The 25,167-nt window shown below is 37.3% G+C and overlaps 4 protein-coding genes across 11 annotated transcripts in view; 1 reads left to right on the top strand and 3 right to left on the bottom strand.

Annotated features, from left to right (window-relative positions):
• Positions 1-2,932, bottom strand: part of LOC308403903 (GTPase IMAP family member 8-like) — a gene marked incomplete at both ends in the record, with an annotated part of 3,718 nt that extends 786 nt beyond the window's left edge. The window contains 4 exon segments of the mRNA XM_080893699.1: positions 18-55; positions 58-276; positions 279-1,934; positions 2,905-2,932. Of these exon segments, the coding sequence (XP_080749825.1) occupies positions 18-55; positions 58-276; positions 279-1,934; positions 2,905-2,932 (1,941 nt within the window).
• The window catches only part of prdm6 (PR domain containing 6), a 119,930-nt gene that overhangs the window by 50,074 nt on the left and 44,689 nt on the right, over positions 1-25,167 (top strand). The gene's annotated exons all lie outside the window — the stretch shown is intronic.
• Positions 10,671-16,873, bottom strand: LOC308404290 (GTPase IMAP family member 8-like). Its single transcript, XM_080894279.1, has 3 exons — positions 16,771-16,873; positions 15,867-15,928; positions 10,671-14,685 (listed from the first exon to the last, which is right to left on the bottom strand). The coding sequence occupies exons 2-3, from the start codon at positions 15,877-15,879 to the stop codon at positions 11,681-11,683; spliced, it is 3,018 nt and encodes a 1,005-aa protein (XP_080750405.1). The 5' UTR covers positions 15,880-15,928; positions 16,771-16,873; the 3' UTR covers positions 10,671-11,680.
• Positions 18,529-24,844, bottom strand: LOC308404291 (GTPase IMAP family member 8-like). 2 transcript variants are annotated; one of them, XM_080894280.1, is made up of 4 exons: positions 24,433-24,844; positions 23,869-23,943; positions 23,073-23,126; positions 18,529-22,572 (listed from the first exon to the last, which is right to left on the bottom strand). In XM_080894280.1, the coding sequence occupies exons 3-4, from the start codon at positions 23,080-23,082 to the stop codon at positions 19,739-19,741; spliced, it is 2,844 nt and encodes a 947-aa protein (XP_080750406.1). In that variant the 5' UTR covers positions 23,083-23,126; positions 23,869-23,943; positions 24,433-24,844; the 3' UTR covers positions 18,529-19,738. The 2 variants fall into 2 exon arrangements, with proteins under 2 accessions (XP_080750406.1, XP_080750407.1); XM_080894281.1 differs by lacking the exon at positions 24,433-24,844 and having other exon boundaries at positions 23,869-24,026.

Consider the following 25,167-nt stretch of genomic DNA (forward strand, 5'->3'; position numbering starts at 1 on the left):
ATTTGTTTCTTTTTCGCCTGTATTTCTTCATCGCGTTTCCTTTGAAGTTCTTCATCTCTTTCTCCATATCTGCTTCTTTCTCTTTTAGGATCCTCTTCATTTCCTTTTGTATGGCTGCCTCAGCTTCTTGGAACATCTCTGTAGTGTAGCAGCTGCCACCATTTTTCCTCACCATTGTTTGTACTTTGTCTAAAAGCTCTGCGACTTGTGAATGATTATTTTGATCTCTGTTGTTGAAAACATGGTATCTTCCTCCACAGTCGTCAATGAGTTTTTAACAAAGTCATCGCTGACTTCTTCCATGTAACTCTCTATTGTTTGATCTTGAAGATCATCTCCTCTGGTGAATATAACAATAATGAAGTCTTCTGATTTCTTGCCAAAAAACTCCTTGATGAGCTCTACTGTGTCTTTTTCTTCTTTGGTAAATCGACCAATCTGCACTACCAGTAAGAACGCGTGAGGTCCTGGAGACAACAAGCTGATGCATTTCACAAGCTCCTGTTTGACTTCATGGTTGGACAGAGTCGTGTCGTACAAGCCTGGTGTGTCGACCACAGCAACTGGATGGCCGTCGACCACTCCTTTTGCTTTTTTGCAAACCTCTGTCACTGACTTCATGCAGGTTTTAGAATAAAAGCATTTTTGGCCTAAAATGGTGTTTCCAGTTGCACTCTTCCCACAGCCAGTCTTCCCAATCATCACTATCCGGAGAGCATCTGGGCTGTGGTTGGGATTATCAAAGGATTCTGTCTTCTGTGAAGGGTTTCCTTTGAGTTTAATCAATCGAGGCTTAACAAGCATTTGTCTTGTGAAGCACTTAGATCCCATAGCTGTCATCTTCTCCACAGTGTGCAACACCTCAGAGATCTGCTGCTTGTCTTTGATGTTGAAGATGATGTTTCGTCCTCCGCACTTCTGACAGAGCTCCTGGATGTTTCTGTTTTCACTAACAAAGTTGACAACAACTGGATCTGTGGGATCTGATTCCACTGCAAAAAGAATCATGGTGAAGTCGATGACCTGAGATCCAAATTCATTCTGGATGATCTCTAACTCTCGCTTGTTTTCGTCACTCAGGGGTCCCACAGGAAGGACCAGGATAAAGGCATGGACACCTTCGGGATTCCAGAGAGAAACACATTGTTTTTTGCAGCTCTTTATTGCCTCAGGAGATTTTCCATACCAAGCAGGCATCTCTACCAGGGACACTAAACGTCCACACACCTGTGTCTCCTTCTTAACACATTCTGAGGAGTCAGCAGGTTTACCAAACTGGTGTTTTCCTACAATGGCATTGGCTGCTGAACTCTTCAGAACTTCATATGTCCCACACAATACCAGGTTAAGAGGCGGTTTAAAAGCAACTGTTGTGGTGTCAGCTTCTTCACCTCTGTTTAGATAGCCTCCTCTGTTTTCATTCACTATGCTCTCCATCTTTTCCATGAGTTCTTGAAGATCCTTTTCTGGCAGATCTTTTTTGTCAAAGTTGATTCTCTGCTGCCTTTGTCTACAGTCCTGTATGAGTCGATCCACAGCTGAATTTTTTTTCTCCTCACTATGTGTCAAAATGACCATTGCATATTTAAAAGCATCTTGACCAAAGAATCTTAGGATGAGCTTTAGTTTTTGTCTGTCTTCTTCACTGAATTCAGAAGGCTTTATCAACAGGAGGAGAACATTTGGTCCAGGGGGGCAAAGAGCCACACACTTCTTCATTTCATGCTTCACCTTCTCTCCAGCTAAACTGAAGACATCTGAAGTTTTCACTATTGTTAGGCGTGTTTTCCTATACTGTCCTTGAGTGACTGTAGTGGATGGGGACACCTTTTGCAGAAGATCCCCAGTCAAATCTTTTTTCCCAGTGATGAAGTTGGTTAGAATTGATTTTTTACTTTGAGTCTTTCCAAAAACCAGAATCCGAAGTTCATATGCTGTAAATCAACAAAAAAATTATTACATGTGTTCCAGCACATACATACATATTTATATCTTTTATTTCTTTTATTCTTTTTTAACTTTAATGTTTTTTTTAATTATTTGTAAAAAAATATCTACTCTTTACGGGGAAGTGTTCAAATAATCTTTTTAAACTCTCTTATCCTTCTCCCCCCACTGTGAAGGTGTGAACACCAGCCTTTTTAAAATTTTGGTGCATCAAATGATAATGTGCTAAAGCTGCTTGTATGTCTCACTAATGCACAAGGGGGCACATTTAAGAAATTTGGGGAGAGTCAATGCTTTTTATAGCTGTAGTAATTGTCCTTTAGTTTGTAAATTAGAAACGTGTAACATGTTCGGGATAAGTGTCAAACAGCTTTAAAGTTTATTGTTTCTAGATTCGGATGTTCATGTGTTTTGGTCAGGGTTGGACTGGGTCAGAAAATTGGTCCTAGCATTTTTTAATCCCATTATGTCCCTTCATCGTTGTCTTACCCTGTGAATTTCACATTCCTTGATTTCTTCCTCACTTCTCCATAAAGCTTTGTTACTAGTTCTTGCTAGTACTACAATTAGCTGCACCAATTTTTAGTTTCTTTTTATTGTTTTCATTTTGTTTTCCAGCTCCACCTCTCCGCCACTTCTTCCTGACGAAACTTATGCGTATGCAAGATTACCAGTCCAGCCCTGGGTTTGGGTAAAGTCATAACTGTCCCTACTCCCAACATAACTAGTGTTTCTAACTGTCATTCTAAGTGTGTTAACGGGAGTAAACGTGGCTTCTGGTTTTGTTAATAATTTTCTTTGTCACCTTTATCCTCCCTAACACATCCTTATTTTCTTGTGACTTTTGCCTAGCACTGGGCTTAACCTGGATTTTAGCTGTCCTCGTCATGCTCAGATACTTGCATTCTTTCTGTCTTGCTATCTGTGTTATGTTCTGATAAATCTCGCCAGACTCACCGCGTGATGAAAGAGGTTGTGATGCCATAGTGCCACTGTGATAGAAATATGAGAAATTGGTTGGTGTCTGTTGGATGAAAGAAAAAGGAAGAGAAAGTTGTCATCTAATAATAAACCATCAGACAAAAAGAATCTGAATACATGGAACTTTAGAAGAAACCTTAAAACTCCAGAGGGCTCTATCATGTGGTGGATATGATGCCACAGGAGCAGGTAGAATAAGTGCAATATCATTGCCACTATAGGATCAGCCTGTGGATAGCATGGCTACAAATATTCTCCTTATCAGATCTGATAATAATGGCTCAGGTACTGGAGTACAAAATATATGTTTTATTTAATAATTGCAGTGTCATTACATTGTTTTCCCTATGGTTATGAGAAGTCAAAAAGTTTTGACAAGACCTGAGAATGTGTTGTATATGTAGTATAGTGCAGTATAGTGGTGTGGTAAAGGTCTGTCAGTGAGTGCAATAATATTATAAGGCAGAACTGGCAGTTGTATGAAAAAAAATGGATGTTTAAAAATGCAAACAATCATCAGAACAGTTTAGTATCAAAAGGCTTCCAACTAAAGTTGAATTATGAAAATAAATAAAGTAAGTCTAAATTATTTATTCATACTGGTGAACCTTATATGTAAATTCAGCTTGGAGAATTAAAGTCAGCTTCTTTGTACGTAGGATTTAAAAACTGACATGTCTGGTATTGCTCGTATCATGTTGTAGAACATTCACCCCAAAGTATAATATGAATATATACAAAATGCGGTACTTTAACTTACCTGCATTGCTGTCATACACTTAATTAATATACACAGTTGTGACTAATCTATTTAAGACCACACTCTTTTTGTAGCACAATTACAGATTTTATTAAGGACTTGAGTCTACCATGACCTACAAAACCGAGAACAGATGCAGTTATAGGTTTTTATATTCATTGCCTTTACTCTTTGTGAATGTACTTACCGGGTGAAACTGCTGATCGTCCTCAGCGGTTTTAAATGTGCCTTTGCAGATCCAAACTGAATCAGGTCACTCGAAAGTACCTTTTATTAACAGAATTGGGAGGTGTTGCCCTGTACAAGTATGACAGCAATGTAAAGGCTCTATCTGATAGAGTTAGAGCATTCTCTGCATTGTTTATGCTCTGTTGCATCTTAGCATAAAGAATTTTTCTATCAGTTGAAGTCTATCATAAAGGCTCCATCCACCGAGTGAGTCTTCAAAACATCTTCCTTCCTAAAAAAAGGTGATACAGGTCAGCTATCAGTCATAGGCATGGTTTCATAATTTTATACTTAATCCATTTTAGCATGCTAATAAATTTTTTGGATGAGTCTTATTTTGATCAACTAAAACATACAGGACATGTAAAGGTCTTATCTAAGACTCCAATCACTGATGACTGTTTCCTGTTTGATGAGTATCAGCTCGAGTCACGTCGCCATTCTGGCTTACAGCTAGCTTACTAAAATATTATTGAGAGTGCTTCACTTGCTACCCAGGGCAATGAGCAAACCATGGGCCAAAAGAAAGGGGCTTAACTTGTCTAACTGAAGGGAAGAAAACTGAAATCTGTAGATTTTGGTCCATCTGTAAAATACCATGCACGCTGTAAGATCAAAGGAGTTCTAAGAAAGGTGTTTTAAAAATGTTCTTTTTCTAAAACATCTCAAATGTGGTTAATGTCCTGTATTTTTTGTGTTTTCAACTGAATCTACACTAGTGTGTCAAAACAGCAACCATTTAATTTGGTTTATATTTACAGAAAATCGATAAACTTTTAGGATTTTAGGGAGCAAATACTTGTGAAGGTCAAATTTGCCTCAGAACACTAGAATAGAACACATTCAGATAGATGGTTTTACTGTCGGATGAACTGAATTGATACAAAACCCGATGAATGTAAAGCAAAGCTGAATCAGTCGGTCAGTCTGTGAGAGAAGGGGTTTCACTCCCCGTTCAGCAGGAACTGCAGAGGGTCTACAAAATAATCTGCGGTGACCTCTTCTCCACCAGTGCTTCAGAAGTATCCAGTTTGCAGCCAAACACACACAGAGCCAGACCTCAGAACCAGCTACAGTATCATTATAAAAACATGCTTTAACCTGGCATCCCACCCCCATCTGGGTGCCATGATTTAACTGTGATAAGATACTACAGAAATTTGAACTGGTTTTGGTTTCTAAATTGATACAGCCCTGCCATTTAATTCAGCGAACCATTCTTTTAACTAAATGATACTTTGTAAATCTATGTGTATCAGCGTTTGATTTAGTTCATACTTTTACTACTACAGCTGTTTCCTAGTTAAATATAATTTGACCCATATGAGTTGGAAAGTCCTGCTAGAATTATTTGGTATTAAATAATAAATAAACGGCCAAAAGTAATTTACAGTTAATGCACATTATATTACTTGGATTTATGGGTGTAATATACACTATAATATTAAAAGCATTGGTGTCATATCATTTAATCTTTGAATTTAGGTGTTTTTCATTATGTTGCCATGCGTGTATGGAATTAAGCACTTCAAGCATCAAGCAGTCTTCACAAACATTGTTGAAAAGTAGTCTAGGGTTAAGGAATAGGGTTGTTCTAAAGACATCAACAATTTAGTTTATGTAAAATGTATGCCCTCCTAGATATCCCACAATCAGTTATAAGTGGTATTATAAATGGTAAAGTGGAAGCAACTACAGTAACTCAGCCACAAAGTAGCAGATCACATAAAGTAAACTTGTGAAATTAACAGCAGTTGGTATGTAGGTATAATATTTAGGTGGCCCAGTACTTTTGTCTTAATAGTGTTTCCTCTTCAGTTCCATTTTTCTTTTATGTCATGTTGTTGAGAGTGTTCAAAAACTTTTGGATTATACGAATTGACCCGAATTCATTTATGATATTTTATACCACTCTTGTTTATTGGACGTGGATTGGAGAACATCTGAGTATATGAGCAGTGTTTGAAGTTACAGGCCTACTTAGGACTTGTTGCAGCTGGTACAGTAATTAAAAGGTTCACAAGATGAAAATGATATTGTCAAAGTTCAACAGTGGAACTAAAAACCCAAACTGAAAACAGGTCAGCTGAACAAACCTTTATCAGGAGAGTTTGAAAGGAGTGCTCTGTTCAGCTATTACAGCAATGAAATGGCTATGGTTGACTGAGAAACAACATTACTGACATATTGCTCATTACTGATGCCCTGTGAGTGACATTGTGATATTATCATGCAGTCTGTCATTTAGAAAACAAAAATAATTATAAATTAATTCATTTGAGCTTACATTTTGTTGCAAATGATGTTTTTGCAAACATGTAACCACTCGACTACTTATTTGCGATATTTGTTAGGACAATATATAACCATGTCACCCGAATGTCCATTAATTTGTTTTACCAATGGTTTTATTTTTAGTGTGTTCATGCTTTTAAACTTGTGAAGTACTCTTTTCTTCCTTTAATCACCCAGGACTAATATCCTATCACTAATATCCTGAATATCTCAGCTGAGTCTTTCAGGTATTAGCCTTGAGATAAAATTTATAATGAATGTGTTGACTACTTCCTTGTGAGTCACTACGTCCTATCTCTTATTTAATGCCAGCACTGAACAAAGTTACCCTTTTGCTACTAGATAAGTAATATTATCAGATCACTAAACATTTGTCTTTCATCTCTGTGAGTTGTCAGACCAGCGGACAAATCGTAAAAATGAAACTCAGTCTTATCACATTCCTTTATGCACATCAGTGCAACACCCACAAACAGTCCACCATATGTACTGAATGCCTTGACTTTAAAAATTACCATTTAGATGTCAAAACCACGTGATGCTTTACAAGCAGTTTGCCATTATAACACAAAGTGGGCAATTGAGCCAATAAAGCTCATAGACTCATAGAAAAAAGAGTGACGCATCACACAAAAAAGTTTGAGAATATAATTTTATCGAAATCCTTAATAGCAAAAATGAGATATGTAGCATTCTTGGTATTCTGAAGTTGTGGTGTAAATCTATGTCCCAGTGGTCATTAAAATTACAGTTATAGCTGCCACGTGGCAACACTTGCTTGTAGAAGGACTTTTTAATGGGTGTAACCACCTATTATAAAGCTTTTATTTAGCTTTAGGTTGTCGGGGGTAAGTGCTGGATATTTTTTCACACTGCACAAATTAAAGAAGTAACAAACTATATCAAGATTCTATAAAGGAAATTAACCTTAGTTTTTTGTTTTTGTTTTTTTTACTTTGCATTCACATTTTATGGGAATAAACTTAAACTTAAAATCAAGCACATTTTATATTCACTGTGTTAGGAACACTAACTTTTATCTTACTATAGCTCCCAACATTGTTATGCACTCTTTCCCGTTGACCCCACTTCTGTTTTTATGGGCAGTGATTCTTGTGAATAAACCAATTCTGCCACATCAATTATTACCATTCCTACTGAGTCCTGTAATATTAGGACTTTGCTGCCAACTGGTGGTAGACAAATTAAAATGGAGATGGTATTGGCGTGAGTAGACCAAGCCTAGGTAATAAAGCAGGTCAAATAAAACATATTTTATTACAATATCAGCCTCTGCACTGAGAATTCTACTGAAATTGATAAAATTAATAATTTATGTCATGTCAGTATTTTGGATAAATATTTGTAACTGGCAAATTACAATAAGTAGAACCATATAGTGTAGTGTACACATTCTGTGCGGTTTCATTTTATAACTGTACTTGGTCAGTTTTTCCCCCAGCTTAAGTTTTAAGCAAACTAATTAACCATGACTAATATCAATAGACAAATCAACTCAGATGCTGGAGAAATGCAGATGAGAAATGTTGCACAAAAAGAAACAAAACATACCAAACTAATTCCCAGAAAGTTGATTCTGTTCATCTGGATGTTTAACTGGGACACTCCCACTGAAAAAGCTATGGGCAGAAGAACAGAATCAACTTTCTGGGATTTTCCTTACCTGGATGATTGAGCATGCACCAAGATAACAAAGTAATTGTAATCACTGCTGGATTAAACAGAAATGCAGCTGTGGGGTGGGAGTTAGGTTAGAAGTGAGTGTGCAGTACAAGCCACAGTTTATCATAGCACACTCTGTAGGTGAACCTTAAAAGCAGAATTCCTGAAGCTAAGAGTACATACAGTTTGGGTGTTCCCCAACCCTGTAAGCTGTGTCTTACCTGTACATCTTTAGGCACTTTGTTACTACCAGCCTGTCACAAAAACCCATACTTGATTCCTAATTGTGAAAGGTGAAAGGTGAACCTTTCACAATTAGGCTCCACCCAACAACTCCAATTAGGCTCCACCCAACAAAACAACTCAAACCAAGCTCCACTCCTTGTGGGCAGGTTTGAGTTGTTTTTCTTCCCTTTATAAGCACAGGTGAAAGTAATTAGTGTCTCTTCATTTGAGGCTGGAGTGGTGTGTGTGAGTCCTTTGAGCAGAGCACTGGTGTGGTGGATCTTGATTTTCCAAAGACATAAACCCCATAGAAAATAATATTTTGATTCTGCCACTGTTGGGTCTGGCATTAAGGGTTGTGCTTTATCTTTAGAAGGCCCAATTCATGTGAGAGCCTTGTAGTTGACTTTCTGTGTTATTTGTTGATTGGAAGATGTCTCTGAGGCACAGAAAAGGGCCATTAAAATGATTGTAACAATAAGCTAGTAAGTTGCTCGGAATTGCATTATCAAGCATGGAAAGCATTTATAGGGCCTGTATATGGAGTAAAGCAAATAATATGTCATGTGAAGAATCCATTTGTCTCCTTCATATGTATATTACTATTGTCCCACCTTGTTCACAAAAACAGGATCGATCTTTTATTCTTCAAGGTTTTCACATCTCCAAACATTAGCAACACAGAGGTTACTAAATTGGTGTGGCCAAAGAGAGTGAAAATGTCTGCATATTGTCTGCTTGTGTTGATATGTTTATTTTTATGTGGTGAAGTCAGGTGACTTCCACTGCAAGCAAATGTCAGTACAAATACATAAAAACTATCTATTTATCTTTTTTGTTGTTGTTGCCTCAGAATTATATTCTCAAGTTCTCTTTCATGCTTTGGTACCAAAACTGCAAAGTCAGTGATGTATCTCTGTCTGAATTCACTGAGCTCCTCTTCTTGTTTTCTGGCTTCCACTTGATTTTTCCTCCTCTTCTCCTCCAATTCTTCTTCTTAGTTTTCTTGCAATATTTTCCATTCTTATTCCCCTGTTCTTTTCTGAGTCTATATTCTTCTGCTCTGTTTTTTCCTGCTCAAAATTGATTGAGCTTTTTCTGCCGTACTTGCTCCTCCAGTCTCAGTTGCTCATCTTGAAGGCTTTTTTCCTCCCACTCTTTTTGTTTTTTATTTGCAATTTGTATTTATTTTCCTCTTTATTTTGTTCCCATTGCTATTGTGCTCTCTTTTCCTCATCCTTTTTCTTAATAAGTTCATTCTTCTGTCTTTCTATCTCTTCTTCCTTCTCCTTCATAATCTTTTGGATTTCCTTTTGAATCTCAGACGTGTCGTAGTCACCATCAAAGGTCAAAGCAAAAAGAACAAAACTGCTTTACACTGACATAAATTAACATGTCGCAATTTCTCACCAAAATTGCTATATAAATATATAAAATACCACATTTAATGCACCTGATAGCTATCAATAATGTACTTGTAGACTTTTTAAAAATTGACTTTCATGCAAGTACTCACCAGAAGAAGTATGTCAGATGTGCATGTAAATGACAGCGACCACAAGAAAAGCAATTCACATGATTCAGGGGGCTGGGCTTTGTCTTTGTATGACATTCCTATGAATCCATCACTAACTGAATAATTTAATAAGTGAAAAAGAGAAACATTTTTTTTGCAAGATATTTCAATAAAAGTTCATGAAAATTGTAAAAAGAAACATTTTTATTAAGCTTTCTTAATTTGTTTTCACGTATTCCTCAGACCTAATTTGGTAAATAAGCTACATTTCTTGATATAAATATCAAAATTACACTAAAAACAGTTATTATTGATACTGAAATTCAAAATGAGGCTTAATTTTATAACTCTGCTTGTCCATTGGTTATTTTAAGTGATGTAAAGAACAATGCCTATAGTCTGTTTTTGATGTAAACTCAATTGCTAACATATTAAGTAGTCACTAAACAAAAGGAACAACCTAAATCTAATTATACATTTAGGTTGTTTCTCAGTTATACTGAGTATGCAGTATAGTGCTAACCCCTAAACTGTCCACAAACTTTACCTAAAATCAGAGAAGAGAATTGTACCAGTATGATATGTTCAAAATCTGGCTTAAGTAAGTCACATGTAACACAAGTGTTCCCAACTTAAGCCTATTCCTTTCCCTGGAGACTGAAATGTACTGAAACAGTGACTGTGTTCGCCTACAGCTCTATCCTGTCGTTAAGTGATGACGTGACGAATCCTACTTCCGGGCCTAAAGTAGTCTGCGTTTAATATGGCTTTTGTGTTGTTAACATGTTTAATATTATGTATTTTCTTCTATTTAATCTCAAAAAGCTCCTAAAACAGTCAGTGATCCCTGTTGACCTCCCTCGGCTTTTATTACCGCTAATCATTTATTTAAGCTCAGTTTTTAAAACCTTAGGATGTAACTACAGCCCAGCCCATGCAGCAGTATATGAATGACTAACCTCGTATTGTGGATAAATTTTCTCAGTTGTTCTCCTGGCTGAAGTTTGGTCCTTTTACAGCATCCTGCCATGCGATTACATTTGTTCCTGACCACCGAGAACACTCACGTTAACTTTTATCGAGTGGAAAAAAAGTTAGCTTGTTTATATTATGCTAACATAGCTGTGTCGCTAGCGGTCACGTAGCACATCATTATATACCAGCTAGCCAAACTTCAGTAACCCTACAAACGTCACTGCTCTTTAGTTTTCTGTCTTCATTTATGTTGGAAGTGATAACAGAGCTGTACGTTTTAATTTGTTTCCAAAACCCCGCAGTCAGGACATGCTATATTGTATTTAGATAGAAGCTAGCGAGCTAACTTCCTGCAAACTTCTAACTCCGTTAAATGTCATAAATTCCGTTTTCATGGATGCCTGGATGTTAAACTCAATTGTTACACCTGGTAGAGCAGAACGCTGATCATTTTATTAAAGATGAAAGACTTTAGACAGTTTTTCAACTCTCAGTAATGCCATAGTGATCGTTTGATATATGGACCTGCAGCAGAGTTTAGGCCCAGACACAACTAGTGACGTCAGACTTAACGACCGGATAGCTATAGAACTTTCTAGCAGCACAGGAGTGCTTTACCATAAGCACAAAAAGGAAATTAAGTCATATGTGATGTAATGTTAGTCCAACCAGAAACAAACCAAACGACTTAATTATTGGTCAAAGCTAAAAGCACAGTGCCTACATTAAATCTTTTTACATATTGCTCATCCTTGTGTGTTCCATAGTGAGTGGTTTTCTTTATATGCTTACACAAGAAAAAAAATATGTCAAAGGCCGTTTTCATCTCTACTGCAAACCATTTCTTGGCAATTAGGAAATTTATATTCATCATGAGGTTTTAATGTGGGACACTGACAATGACTATGTTTACATGTAGAAACGTACATATGGAAACTTGTTTTCTTTTTCTTTTCTTTCAAAGGAAATGGCCTCCATTAAACACTCATTGATGTGATAACTTCAAATGTTGCTCACATCCAAGTAATCATCACTAAAGTGTCATCATATCAGCATATCAATGTAAAAAGTCATAAGATGGAACAGTTTTTTTCTGTGGCTTTCCTCACGTGTTCCTGGATCCACTCATTTATTTCTTCGTCGTGAGCTTTCTGTAGTTCATCAATTTGTTTTGGTTCTGGACTATACCGTTTGAGCTCGCTCATTTCTTCTTCTTGTCTCATCTTCATTAGGTCAAAGTCCTTTTGATATGCCTTGTTCCTGCGCAGCTGTTGAATCATTAAATCGTTGGTTTTTTGTTGCTTTAGTTTCATATTCTCAACTTCCCTTTCATGCTTTGCTACCACAACTGCAAAGTCAGTGGTGTATCTCTGTCTGAATTCATTGAACTCCTCTGCTTGTTTTCTGGCTTCCTCTTGATTTTTCCTCCTCATCTCCTCCACTTGCTTTTCTAAGTTTTGTTGCAATTCTCTCCATTCTTTTTCCTCCTGTTCTTTTCTGAGTCGATCCTCTTCTTTTCTTCTGCATTCATGTTCTTTTTTTTCTTGCTCATATTCAGCTCTGAGTTTTTCCAGTCGTGCTTGCTCGTTCAGTCTCAGTTGTTCTTCTCGAAGTCGTTTTTTCTCCCACTCTTTTTGTTCGTTCTCCCAAGCCTCTATTTCTTTTTGTATTTCTTCGTTCCTTTGGTTTGCATATGTAGCTTCTTCCGGTTTTGATTTAATTTCTTTCTCTTTCTGTACCCACTGTTGTTGCTGAATTTCTTCCCTCCGTTTCCTCTCTTTTTCCTCTTCTGCTCTCTTTTCCTCCATCCTTTTCTTCTCCTCTTCCTCTTTCTTAATGAGTTCTTCCTTCTCTTGCAATGCTTTTTCTCTTGCAGCTCTTTCTTGTTGAATTTTTAGCTGTGCCTCTTGGAGTTTCTTTTCATGTTCTTTCTCAAGGTCCTTCTTCTGTCTTTCTATCTCTTCTTCTTTCTTCTTCATAATCTTCTGCATTTCCTTCTGAATTGCTGCCTCTGCCTCTTTGAACATTTCTGAGGTGTAGTAGCCGCCACCATTTTTCTTCACCATTGACTCAATCTTGGTGAGCAGCTGACTGACTTGAGAGCGGTTACTTGGATCATTGTTATTGAACACATGGTATCGTCCTCCACAATCAGCTGTCAGTTTTTTTAGGAATCCTTCGCTGTCTTCTTCTATATAACTCTCAACTGTTTGATTTTTTAGGTCATCTCCTCTGGTGAATAAGATAATGATGAAGTCATTTGAATTCTTGCCAAAAAAGTTTTGGATGAGCTCCACAGTTTTTTTTTCTTCCTCTGTAAAACGACCGACCTGCAGGACGAGTAAGAACACATGAGGTCCGGGAGCCAACATTGTGACGCATTTCACGAGTTCCTGTTTAACATCATCGTTGGACAGACTTGTGTCGAATAAACCAGGTGTGTCCACCACAACAACAGGGTGCCCATTAATCTCTGTTGTTTCTTTTTGGCAGAGCTTGGTTACTGATTTCATACTGGCTTTCGAGTGGAAGCAGTCCCTTCCCAATATACTGTTTGCAGTGGCACTTTTTCCACTTCCAGTCTTACCAATCAACACGATTCTGAGATGATTCTGAATTTCTTTTTGTGGAATCTGTCTGTTTTTCGGAATTTGTTCTTTTTTCGGAATTTGTTCTTTTTTCATATTTATTTCAAAATGTATCTTCTTATTCAGTTCAGACATTACTTCACGTTTCAATCCAGGCAGTGGAAACCTTCGGCGAGGTCTTGGAATCATTGTTATTTTGAAGCCTGTTGATGCCTCACCTTTCATCTTTTCTACAGCATCCAATAACTGAGGGATCTGCTCTTGGTCATTGATGTTGAAGACAATGTATCGGCCAAAAAAGCTCTGAACAAGTTCTTGGATTTCTCTATTAGTTTTTACATAGTTAACAACATCTGGGTGTGTAGGATCTGACTCCACAGTAAAAAGAATCATGGTGTAGTTGTCAATTTGGGATGTCAGTGTATCTTTGATAGTCTTCACCTCTTTCTTGTCTTCACTGGTTGGAGGATCCAGCGGTAGAACCAAGATGAAGGCATGGACACCCTCTGGATCACAGAGGGAAATACTCTTGAATGCTTCCTTCTTTGTTTCCTCCTGAGGTTTTCCACAGAGAGCAGGCAGCTCCACCAGTGAAACCAGACGACCGCACACTGCAGCCTCATTTTTAATACACTGAGATGATTCAGATTCTACTTTTCTTTCTCCCAGGATGGCATTTGCAGCTGAAGTTTTGCCAACTCCAAATCTCCCAAACAGCACCAAATTCAAAGATTTTAGTTTTTGTCTTTGAGGTACTTCCATACTGGCCTGAGGGTTTACATTCAGTTCTGGGTTTAAAGGAGGAATTAAACGTGGACTTTGCAGGTTTTCCTTATCAACTCGAGGTCTGTCAAACAGTTCCAAATTCAAAGAAGAGTTTTGATTGGGAATTTGAGGCTCTTCAGTCCCATGTCCAGATTCTTCTTGTGGTTCTTCAAGTAAGTCAGCAGTCTCTGTATAGTTCAAATGTCCTCCTCTGTTGTAAGCCACAATTTTTTCCATCTCTCCCATCAGTGTTTCACGATCTGAGTCACGGAAGTCTTTTTTGTCAAAGTCCAGTGTGTAATGCATCTTTCTGCAGTTCTGGATAAACTGATCTATTGCTGTATTCTTTGCTTCACCCTTTTGTGTTGTGATGACCATAGAGTATTTAAGGGCTTCACCACCAAACAAGCACAGGATAGACTTCAGAGTGTGTCTGTCATCCTCAGTGAAATCAGAAGGATTGAGTACGAGCAGGAGAACATTTGGTCCAGGGGGGCAACGGGCCACACACATCTTCATTTCAAGTTTCACTCTTTCCACAGGCAGACTGAAGAGGTCTGTGGTTTTTGCCACTGTTACAGGTATTTTTCTCCATTCTCCTTGGACTATAGATTTCTTCGGTAATGTTAGACGAATAGGATTCTTTTTCCCTGTGATGAAGTTGCTTAGTGCAGTCTTTTCATTATCATTCTTCCCAAATATGACAATCCTGAATTGAGATGCTGTAGAAAAACACAAAAAACACATTAAATGCCATGTTGTTCCAATTTGGTTAGTGTCATAGTTGTCTTTTAATTTTGTGTTTTTGTCTTGCATTGATCTAGTGAAGCTGTTTAATGATAGGGGTCTTCCTGTCATACAAAAGCTTGCATTTGTTAAGTCTGTATCTGCATTTGGTGTCACTTTAAGGTTTTCATTTTTTAATTAATTGCAGCTAGTCATGAAAAATCCCAACATGGCAAAAGCACGGTGATAAGATGTTGAAAAGATGCGTTTGCAGATGTCTAAATAACAGCAATACGTGATTGTTTTTTTTCTGTACAGTAAACACAACCCTTGTTTCAATGACCGTTACTAGGTTTACAAAGATTTAATTGATGATCAAATTTAACCCATGGATAACACTCCATAGATACCTATTGCTCTGTGGGACAGTAAGGTTGCCACCACTCTATATTGTAATCATTAGTTATTATTGATCTCGGACTCTCTTCCACAACATGTCTTTGTCCTGTCTTCCTCCACTCACCCCCACCCAGTCATGGCAGATGGCTGCCCCTCCCTGAGCCAGTTCTTTTGGCAGTTTCTTTGTATTGTAAGGCAGTTTTTCCTTCCCACTGACACCCAAGTGTTTGCTCATAGCGGGTCATCTGCTTGTTTGGTTTCTCTGTTTCTCTGTCTTTACCTTACAATATAAGGCGCTATTAGGACATTGTTGTTATAATTTATTGCTATATAAATAAAACAGAATTGAAAAGTTCAGAGGGTTCTGGTGAAAAAAAACAAGGATCATCAGGGGAAAAAGAGCTGCTAAACACAATGCACGCACACACACACACACACACACACACACACACACACACACACACACACACACACACACACACACACACACACACACACACACACACACACAGTAAAGTGTCTTTTGGTGGTCCAAAAATACCTGTAAGCTCACATTCCTGGTGAATGACTTTACAGTGAACTTGCTACTTGGATAATGTGTGGAATGAAAGATGTCAAAGTCTTTCAACTCTTTTGGGAAGTCTTTCAGTGTTTAATAAATATTCAAACTCATGGATCTGTTACTTAAACATCTTTAAGTGTTGCTAGCTTGTATTTACTTTCTCAAATAGCAACCATCCTGAATGCAGGGATATTTTTGGCCATCTGCTGAACTCACCACGTGCTGCCATGTTTTCACCTTTTTGACCTGGAAACTTCAGCTGGACAAAATGTTGGAATCTGTTGGGGTTAAATGAAAGCAACAACAAGGGATTAACAATGAACTTGTGACACTATATATGTGTGTGTATATATATATATATATATATATATATATATATATATATATGTATGTATGTATGTATGTATGTATGTATGTGTGTGTGTGTGTGTGTGTGTGTGTATATATACACTCAGCAGATACAACCTTATGAAACAGGAGTGTCTACCTGTGGTATTTATGGGAGTGTTTTCTACAATGAGCTTTTCAGAACCATGAACTAAAGACATTAATTTGATTAGAGTTTGAATTAGAGGTCCTTCTGTATCTGCTCACTGACTTATTAGACTCATTTAACAGGGTGTGTCTAAGGTATCTCTCCTTTTGTTCGTTTGGATGTGGCAGTTTTTCTTTAAATCAGCTGACTTTGTCACACAAGAAGAAGCTAACAAGTGTTTAAATAATGTAAAATGTATTCTTAGATAATACATAAAGTGTTCTGGCATAAAACTATATTTCTGTGGTATCTTGGCAAATGTAATAATTAAGCATTAGTACATGTATATGATGAATACAGTTCAATGAATAATCTCTGACTTAAATGGCTTCAGCATAAATAACCTAAATATCTGAATTACATTTTGAGTCGAATTACATTGACATACTTAAACATGCTGCACTGAAATTGTCCCTTTGTCAGAGCATGTGGTAATACTACTTTTGATATACCTAAGCAAAAATACAATTAAAAGGTTGTTGTTGTTGTTTTGGTCTCTTTACAGTTTAAGGATAACCATTTGAACTCCACATACGTCCATGTATTTTAAATTTTTGTTAAATATACTTTAATGTAAGTACTCACCAGATGACTTCCTCATGGTGTCAAAGCTAATAATGAAGGTAGCACCCTAAAAGGAAAGCAGCTCACGTACTTCACTAAGGCGGAGCTGTGCTTATTATGACAGACAGGTGACTTAACCTATAACGATGACTGACAACTGTGGTACGTCAAGGAAACAGATACTGGATTTTTATGACTGTGACTTTACTTGTTCTCTCTACACTTATTTTTTCAAGTTCTTCCACAACCATAAGGCAAATGTTAGGGGCTCTAAACAAACAAAGTGTGGCAGTAAAAACTAGTATAACCTGTCCACAGGAGGATGTTCATAACTTTAGCCCACGTGAAATGAGAATGAAATGTTGGGATTAAATCTGAAGCATGCAAACAGTCAAGATATGATGCTGCTGTTGTGAAACTATTTCTAAAAGCACAGCTTCAAATGGGCAAAAAATTACTGATACTGAAGCTGAGACTTCATACACCAATTTATATTTAATTAGTAGAAACCTAAACAGGTTGCCATATACAATTAATTTGGGTCAGAGGGCCCGGTGGCGCCAGTGTCCGGCAGCCTCGCCTCTGTCAGTGCGCCCCAGGGCAGCTGTGGCTACAATGTAGCTTGCCATCACCTGTGTGTGAATGTGTGTGTGAATGGGTGGATGACTGAATGTAGTGTAAAGCACTTTGGGGTCCTTAGGGACTAAATAAAGCGCTATACAAATGCAGGCAGGCCATTTATCTGTGTGTAACTGGAACAAAATAATAATCCCATGTATCCCAAGTATGCACTCATATTGTACCAGTTTTTTGAGTGTACTTCAGTTCAAATAAAAGAGTTTTAAGGGTTTAACCCTTCCCACTGACCTAAGGTATTTTATTATTATCCATTAAAGATATATATCAAAATGCATTTGAAACACAGACTCGTCTTCCTGGGTGTCACTGTCAGTGATTTGTAGGTTTCTGCAGCATGTCGTTAGTTGTTGGACTTGTTCTCAGCATTTCCTGTTGGCTTACAGAAATTTTGCACCAAAGCAAAAAAAGAAAAAAAATATGCATGTTCAGGTGACATTTCCCGTTTGCTAGTGACATCTGTAGCATGATTTGTTTTGTTTCGATTTTGACTCAACAAGTAAAGTGGTGTGGTTCTCTGAAGGAAAAACAAACCTTGGCAGCACCCAACCCCCCCCCCCCCCCCCCCCCCCCCCTCTCGCTTCAGTAATGACGCCTGAAACATGAAACACCTTGTCAAACTATGCACCTGCCCAACCCTTTCCTTTCAATCTGACAATGTTCTGCGTTATCAGAAAGGAAAGAAGTGGTGGAATGTAACATAGTACTTTTTTCTTCTTTTAGTCTCCTACAGTTAGTTATTATTTAGGTATAAGATCATATTCATCCATTAATGTCTGCTAATAAATCTGCTAATAAATTATTTTTCTTTGTGATACACAAACCTACCTGGCAGTATATAAAGTTATTGTGCAGTAAAAATATACAAGGATGCAGTAAAACTCTGACCTACTGTAATGAAGAGCCAATTGGAGTCTCAAAAGTCTCAAACTAGACTCTCATGTTTATTTAGACTTTAGTTTGATTCCATTCACATAATTTATAATACAAGTCAATGCAAACTAAAGAATAGGTGGTCCTACAGGTCAGTCACCTTTTATTAGTTTATTTCAATATGTTCACTTCTGTAAAGATTTTTTTTCTCAATCAGTCAAGCTTAATTTGTGTAGCATATTCTATTGAGATTTAAAGTGAAGATTTACATATGAATAATAAGCTGATAATAACAGACAACAAAACAAGCAACCAGAACATTTATAAGGAGTGTGCCAAAAAGAAGAGGTCAGTGTAATAACACACTGAAGTAAAGTTTGTATGTTGACAGTCAACAGAGCTGACACACATACATGTTCCGTCCTCGTCGTAGCTGTCCTTTGGTGCAGAGCTCAACTAGAAACACCAGCTAAAAAGTAAAATCAATAATCACAAAGTGGTTTTCTGTGCAGCACCATTACTTATTTATTTTCACCTCTTTATGACGAATTTAACAAAGTGACCGGTAGCAATCTCCAGCTGATTGGCACTGCAGTGTAAGACATGCTTTCTCTGCCAGTGTGGTGATTGGACGATCTGATATCCTCGTGTTGGTGTTGTTCCCTCGTCATCATAAATAATGTTGTTCCGGGTTCAAAATTGCAAGTGACCAATCACCTTCTCCTGAGGTCATCCGCGACCTTGAAAAAAACGAGAAGAGAAGAGAAACCGCCTCTGTAAGGACAATATGTATAATGCTTACCGTTTATTGAAGAAAAGTATCCTGAAATGCAAAGAATTCAAGTTCCTGGATCGGCGGACAGAAGCGGTTTCTCTTCTCGCAAGTGAAGTAGATTTTTCAAAGGCACAAAAGGGCGACGTCACAACAATGTGATTGGTCACTTGCAATGTTGAACATGGAACAACATTTATTATGATGATGTGGAAACAACACCAACAGGAAGATATCAGATCGTCCATGGTGATTAATAACATGAATATAAGAGAAAATATAAGAAAATAAGAACAATATTTTTTTTTCAAAAGTGTTGTTGCAGTCTTTGCCTATTTTTGTACATAAATTTATCACCGGAGTGACAATTTTCAAGGATAAAAGGCTCCCTGTGAAATAAAAATAAATGTGCTTTGTCAGCAATTCTGCATCTTCCTTTTCCAATTGTCTTTTAAAAAAAAGAATACATATATATTAACAGAGTAAATGCTTTTTAGTAAACTTCATTTGACCTGTGTCGAATGGCAAAAAAGAAAAGAAATCCAAAAATGTCTACAAAGTGAAACTTGCCACCCTGGCTGTCTTTTACAGCTACTCTGACCTGCATGTGCAAAACCCATTAGCTATGGTGATCACTTTATTTATACAGACTTTACATATAATACATCTAACACTGAAAAACTGAACAACACTGAAACGCAAAACTTCTCATAAAATGCTACAAGCGCTATTTTGTGTGGCTTTCTTCACATGTTCCTGAATCCACTCATTTATCTCCTCTTGATGCGCTTTTTTCAGCTCATCAATTTGCTTGTTTAGCTGCTCTTTACTGTCAAAGTGCAAACTTGATAATTTTAGGTTAGTCATTTGAATTTGTTGTCTTTTCTGCAGCTTGTCGAAGTCTTTGTCATAGGCCTTTTTTCTCCTGAGCTGCATTATCATGAAGTCATTTTGGTTTTGTTGACTCTGCCTCAAATCTTCTGTTTCATTTCTATATTTTTCCATCTCAGCTGATAAATCCTGGTTAAATCTCTGTCTGAATTCATTGCATTCTTCAGCTTGTTTTCTGGCCTCCTCTTCATGTTTCCTCATCATTTCTTCCAGTTCCTTCCTATAGTTTTCTTTCAGTTGTCTTTCCTCTTGTTCTCTTCCGATTCGTTCCTCTTGTCTTCTTTTGATTTCATATCTCTCTAGTTCCTGCATATGTTCCTCTCTGAGCTTTTTAAGTTGTCTCTGTTCCTCCCAAAATCTCTCTTCCTCCTCTAAACATTGTTTATCCCACCATGCTCTTCTTTCCTCTTCCCAAGCCTTTCTTTCTTTTCTTATTATTTCTCTGTTCTGTAATAAGATCCCAGCAGGAATCTCTTGTCTTTGTATTTCTTTCTGCAGAGCTTCATCTTCTTTATCCCACTTATAAATTTGGTCCTTCTCCTCCAATTTCTTAGTCCTTTGTTCTTCTTCTCTCTTTTTTCTTTCTCTATTCATATTTTCCTGTTGTTTCTTAATGCAACCCTCCATTTTTTTGGCTACCTGGGCTTGGTTTGCTTTTATTTCTTCTTCAAATTTGGCTGTTAGGTGTGTTAACTTGTTCCTCTTCACTTGCATTTCCTCCCCATATTTTCTTATAAGATCCCTCTTTTCACTCTCTATCTTTCTTGCTTTGTCTTTCATGATCTTCTGCATTTCCATCTGTATTGCTGCCTCTGCTTCTTGAAACATTTCTGAGGTGTAGTAGCCACCACCATTCTTCCTCACCATCATTTCAATTTTGGTCAGAAGGTGACTGACTTGAGAACGATTGTTATGATCATTGTTATTGAAGACATGGTATCGCCCTTCACAATCAGCTGACAGTTGTTTTAGGAATCCTTCGCTGTCTTCTTTTATATAACTCTCAAATGTTTGACCTCGAAGATCATCTCCTCTGGTGAATATGACAATAATGAAATCCTTTGTCTTCTTACCGAAAAAGTTTTGGATGAGCTCCACGGTATCTTTTTCTTCCTTTGTAAAGCGACCAATCTGCACCACCAGTAAGAACACATGAGGTCCAGGAGCCAGTAAGCTGATACATTTAACAAGCTCTTGTTCAACTTCTTTATTGGACAAAATCGTGTCAAACAAGCCGGGCGTGTCAACCACAACGACAGGGCGCCCGTCAATCACTCCTGTTTCTTTCTGACAAACACTTGTCACAGACTTCAGACAGACTTTTGAATAAAAGCACTGTTTGCCCAGCATGGTGTTTCCAGTGGCACTCTTCCCAGAACCAGTTTTCCCAATCAGCACCATCCTGAGAGGCTCTCTGCTTTGCACCATCCTAATAGGTGGTGTCCAGCGATGTCTATAATTTTCTGGCTTTAAAAGGGATACATGTCTTGAAACTGGTTTCAGTGGAGGTTTTGGAAACATATCTTTTGTGAAGCTTCTGCAACCGACAGTTCTCATTGTTTCCACAGTACGCAACAAATCAGCGACTTGATGCTTATCCTTTATGTCAAAAACGATGTGTTGTTTACCGCAGCGCCTATAGAGCTCTTGGATGTCTTTGTTGTCTATTAGAATCTTCTCCACTGCTGAAGACTGGTCAAGATTTGGATTTTCAACAATAAAAAGCAAGACAGTGAACTTATCGATCACACTCTTGAAAGTATTCTTGATGGCTTCCAGTTCTTTCTTATCTTCATCAGTAGGATGGTCCAGTGGAAGGACCAGCATGAAGGCATGGACACCCTCAGGTTCACAGAGGTCGACACACTTGCACGATTCATTCATCGCCGTCTCTTTAGGTTTTCCGTGCAAAGTAGGCAGCTCCAGCACAGAAACACGACGGCCACAAACCTCTGCCTGGTGTTTGGTCAACTCTGATGAGCTCTTAGATGGAATACATTTTCTTTGTCCCAGAATGGCATTAACAGCTGAAGTTTTCAAGCTTTCATTTCTCCCGCACAGAATCAGGTTTAGAGGGGATTTTGTAGTTGTAGGCACCACAATGGGATCAGCGTCTTCAGTAAAAGTTAAATACCCCCTGTTATCACTTACTATTTTCTCCATTTGTTTCATCAGTTCTTGAAGATCGTGTTCAAGAAAATATTTTTCATCAAGCCTGATTTTGTGCTGTCTTTGTCTGCAGTCTTGGACGAGTTGGTTCACTGAGGAATTCCCTCCCCTGTCATTACATGTTGTGATGACCAATGAGTGTTTAAAAGCATCTCGTCCAAAGAAACTCACGATGAACTTCATTTTTTGTCTATCGTCCTCGGTGAAATCCAAAGGATTTACTAGGAGCAACAGAACATTTGGTCCAGGTTGGCAGTGTGCGATACACATTTTTATCTCATATCGCACTCTTTCTGCAGGCACAATGAAGATATTTGATGTTTTCAATAAAGTGAATGGAGTTCTCCTCCACTCTCCTTTAATTTCAGTAAACTGCTTGTTTTTCTTTTGATAAGGACAGTCATATCTTTCACTGATGAAAGTGCTCAGCGTTGTCTTATCGTCATTGTTTTTTCCAAGAATCACAATTCTGAGTTCAGATACTGTAAAAGACAAAAACAGAGGACAAAAAAAAGAAAACAAAGGCATTACATATTGCTGCAATTTTATGACAGGAAATTATCAACCCTTCTCTATTAATATCAAGATTAGAACAGGATTGCTATTATCCCAGGAAAGAGTAATGCTTTGTGCGCTGCAGAATACACTATTGTAGATCATTTGTCTGCTCTTTATTCAGTTTAATTCAATTTGATTTTGTTGATTAGGCGCCAAATCAAAACAGTTGTCTCCTCAAGGAACTTCATATTATACGGTAAAGAAAAGCCCAAGAATGACATGAACCTCTTGTCGTATTTTATGGTAACACAGGCCAAGGTTAGAGGTGTACATTTTCTCGATTTTCTCTCCAACTCACAGGTGTGTGTGTGTGTGTGTGTGTGTGTGTGTGTGTGTGTGTGTGTGTGTGTGTGTGTGTGTGCTGCCTTTATTCTTCTTTATGTGACCTATATTATTCTTGCACACAAACATCATCTGGACCTACCAGTTGCCATCTTGTGCAAACAAAACTCCACCACACAGAAGTTCAGTTCAGTGTCTGTTAAATTTGAAAAAATTAAATACAATTATGAAGAGTTCAGTTCAGATTAAAAGCAAAATTAATTCATTGTTTCATTACTGCAAACAATATAGCTAAAATATTTTTCTACTAGAAGCACAAATGTTCAGAAGTGAATGTTAGTATAAGGAGAAGAATTCGTTTCTCCAAAAAATCATAAACTGTTTCATAAACAAATGTATTTAAGGATAAGATGTTCACATGTTTAACCATTCAAGATTCTTTTGTGTGACAGTTGGAGGCTGGTGAATGTATAGAATTTAAACATAGATGTCGCCAAATATAGAATGGCATTATTCACCTGACCAGTATAGGAATAGTGAATAATAGTAGCCAAAGTATCAAGTACCATGCACCAAGCCATACTATAAAATACAATAAACATATAACTTAAAAAATGGTAAATGGCCTGTATTTATATAGCGCTTTACTAGTCCCTAAGGATCCCAAAGCGCTTTACACATCCAGTCATTCACCCATTCACACACATTCACACACTGGTGATGGCAAGCTACATTGAACACATACATGAAATAATTCAAAATCATTACACTCAACAAGTGCACGAGTATCAACCTTTTTAGTTTCTGCAAACTTTAACTTGACAGAAGTTGTGATAACAAACAAATATTTAATTTATAATTCAGACAAAAATTCTGAATTACAGCTTTCGTGCTGAATACTGATTTTGCTTTGCAAAGTAAAAATCTGCTGCACTTACCTGAGGCTGTGGTATATTTTACTGGAACATCATTCTGTCATATTTTTGGTTGAAGTCACCGTCATGTCGGTTTGTCTGTTTTCAAGGAAACCAGGATGAAAATAATGAAAAAAGAAACAACTTTTTTTCTATTAGAATTTTACTAAAGTTTCATGTTTGATAATGCTAAATTTGCAAAAATATTCAAAAATTTACAAATATGCATTACATTTGTAAATAGTGCTTAAAGGTCTTACTAATCTATGAACTAACCCCTCTGTAGAAATAGAATATAGACAGAAATACAAACTGGATTTACAAATGTATTTTCCAGAGTTTTGTACATTTCTATTGGAAAATAATCATTACTTCTAAACATGCTAATGACATCACCATAGACCTATGTAAGTTACGTTGTTTTTGTCACTAAATATGCAGCAGGTATTTATTTGACCCCACTTAAGTGCTTTACCACACACTTTCTTTCCAGTTGTTGAAAGTTACGAATGACTAAACAAGATTTGGATTGCAGATATACACAAACAATATGCATTTAAACACACAGATATTCTGTTTTATACTTACCAGATACCAGATAGGAGAGCTGCTTCAAAATAGAATAATGTCAAGGAAGAGTTTGTGTGAGACCTAAACGGCAGGATACATGCACTGACAAACGCCTGCCAAATTCCAAAAAGTATGAAATGTTTTCATTGTTCAGCCTGACAACAGAAACCTGACACCCTGCAGGGTTCCCATCAGCCACTCAGTTTCAATTATGTTTACAGCAATACATTCTATTATCTAATACTTTACTGACACAGTATTATAAAGAGCCTTGGGTCAGGTGACTAAAACATCTTCCTGATAGATTCAAAAGTCTAATGCTAACGTGCAATTATGCTAACAGCTGTGACGGGGAACTGAAAAAACATGTAGTGAAAGTTGTAAATTTAACATGTCTACTGTATGTTATAAGAAAGTCTTGCCATTGAGCAGAAATCCTGAAAAGACACTTATTTGGACATCTGTTTTAAAGCATTATCTAAAATAACTTTAACTTGATCTTGGTCATGAAAATCTAAACACTTTGTGTGCAGAATTACCAGTCAAATCTAATTTCTACTGGGCATTATTCTTCTACCACCAGTGTTGCTCTTTCAGAAAAGTCATGTATAATTGAGCACCATGCCTGTCTCTTAAAATGTCTCTGTTTATAGTAATATATTGGGTTTAGCTAGATTCCCATCAGAAAAACTAGACTGAAGTGAAACTCCAACTTTAGGGCCCTCCCATTAAAAACACAGCAGAGTCTAAAAT

The sequence above is a fragment of the Rhamphochromis sp. 'chilingali' genome, assembly GCF_963969265.1.
Source record: "Rhamphochromis sp. 'chilingali' genome assembly, chromosome: 10".
In the NCBI taxonomy this organism is placed as follows: domain Eukaryota; kingdom Metazoa; phylum Chordata; class Actinopteri; order Cichliformes; family Cichlidae; genus Rhamphochromis; species Rhamphochromis sp. 'chilingali'.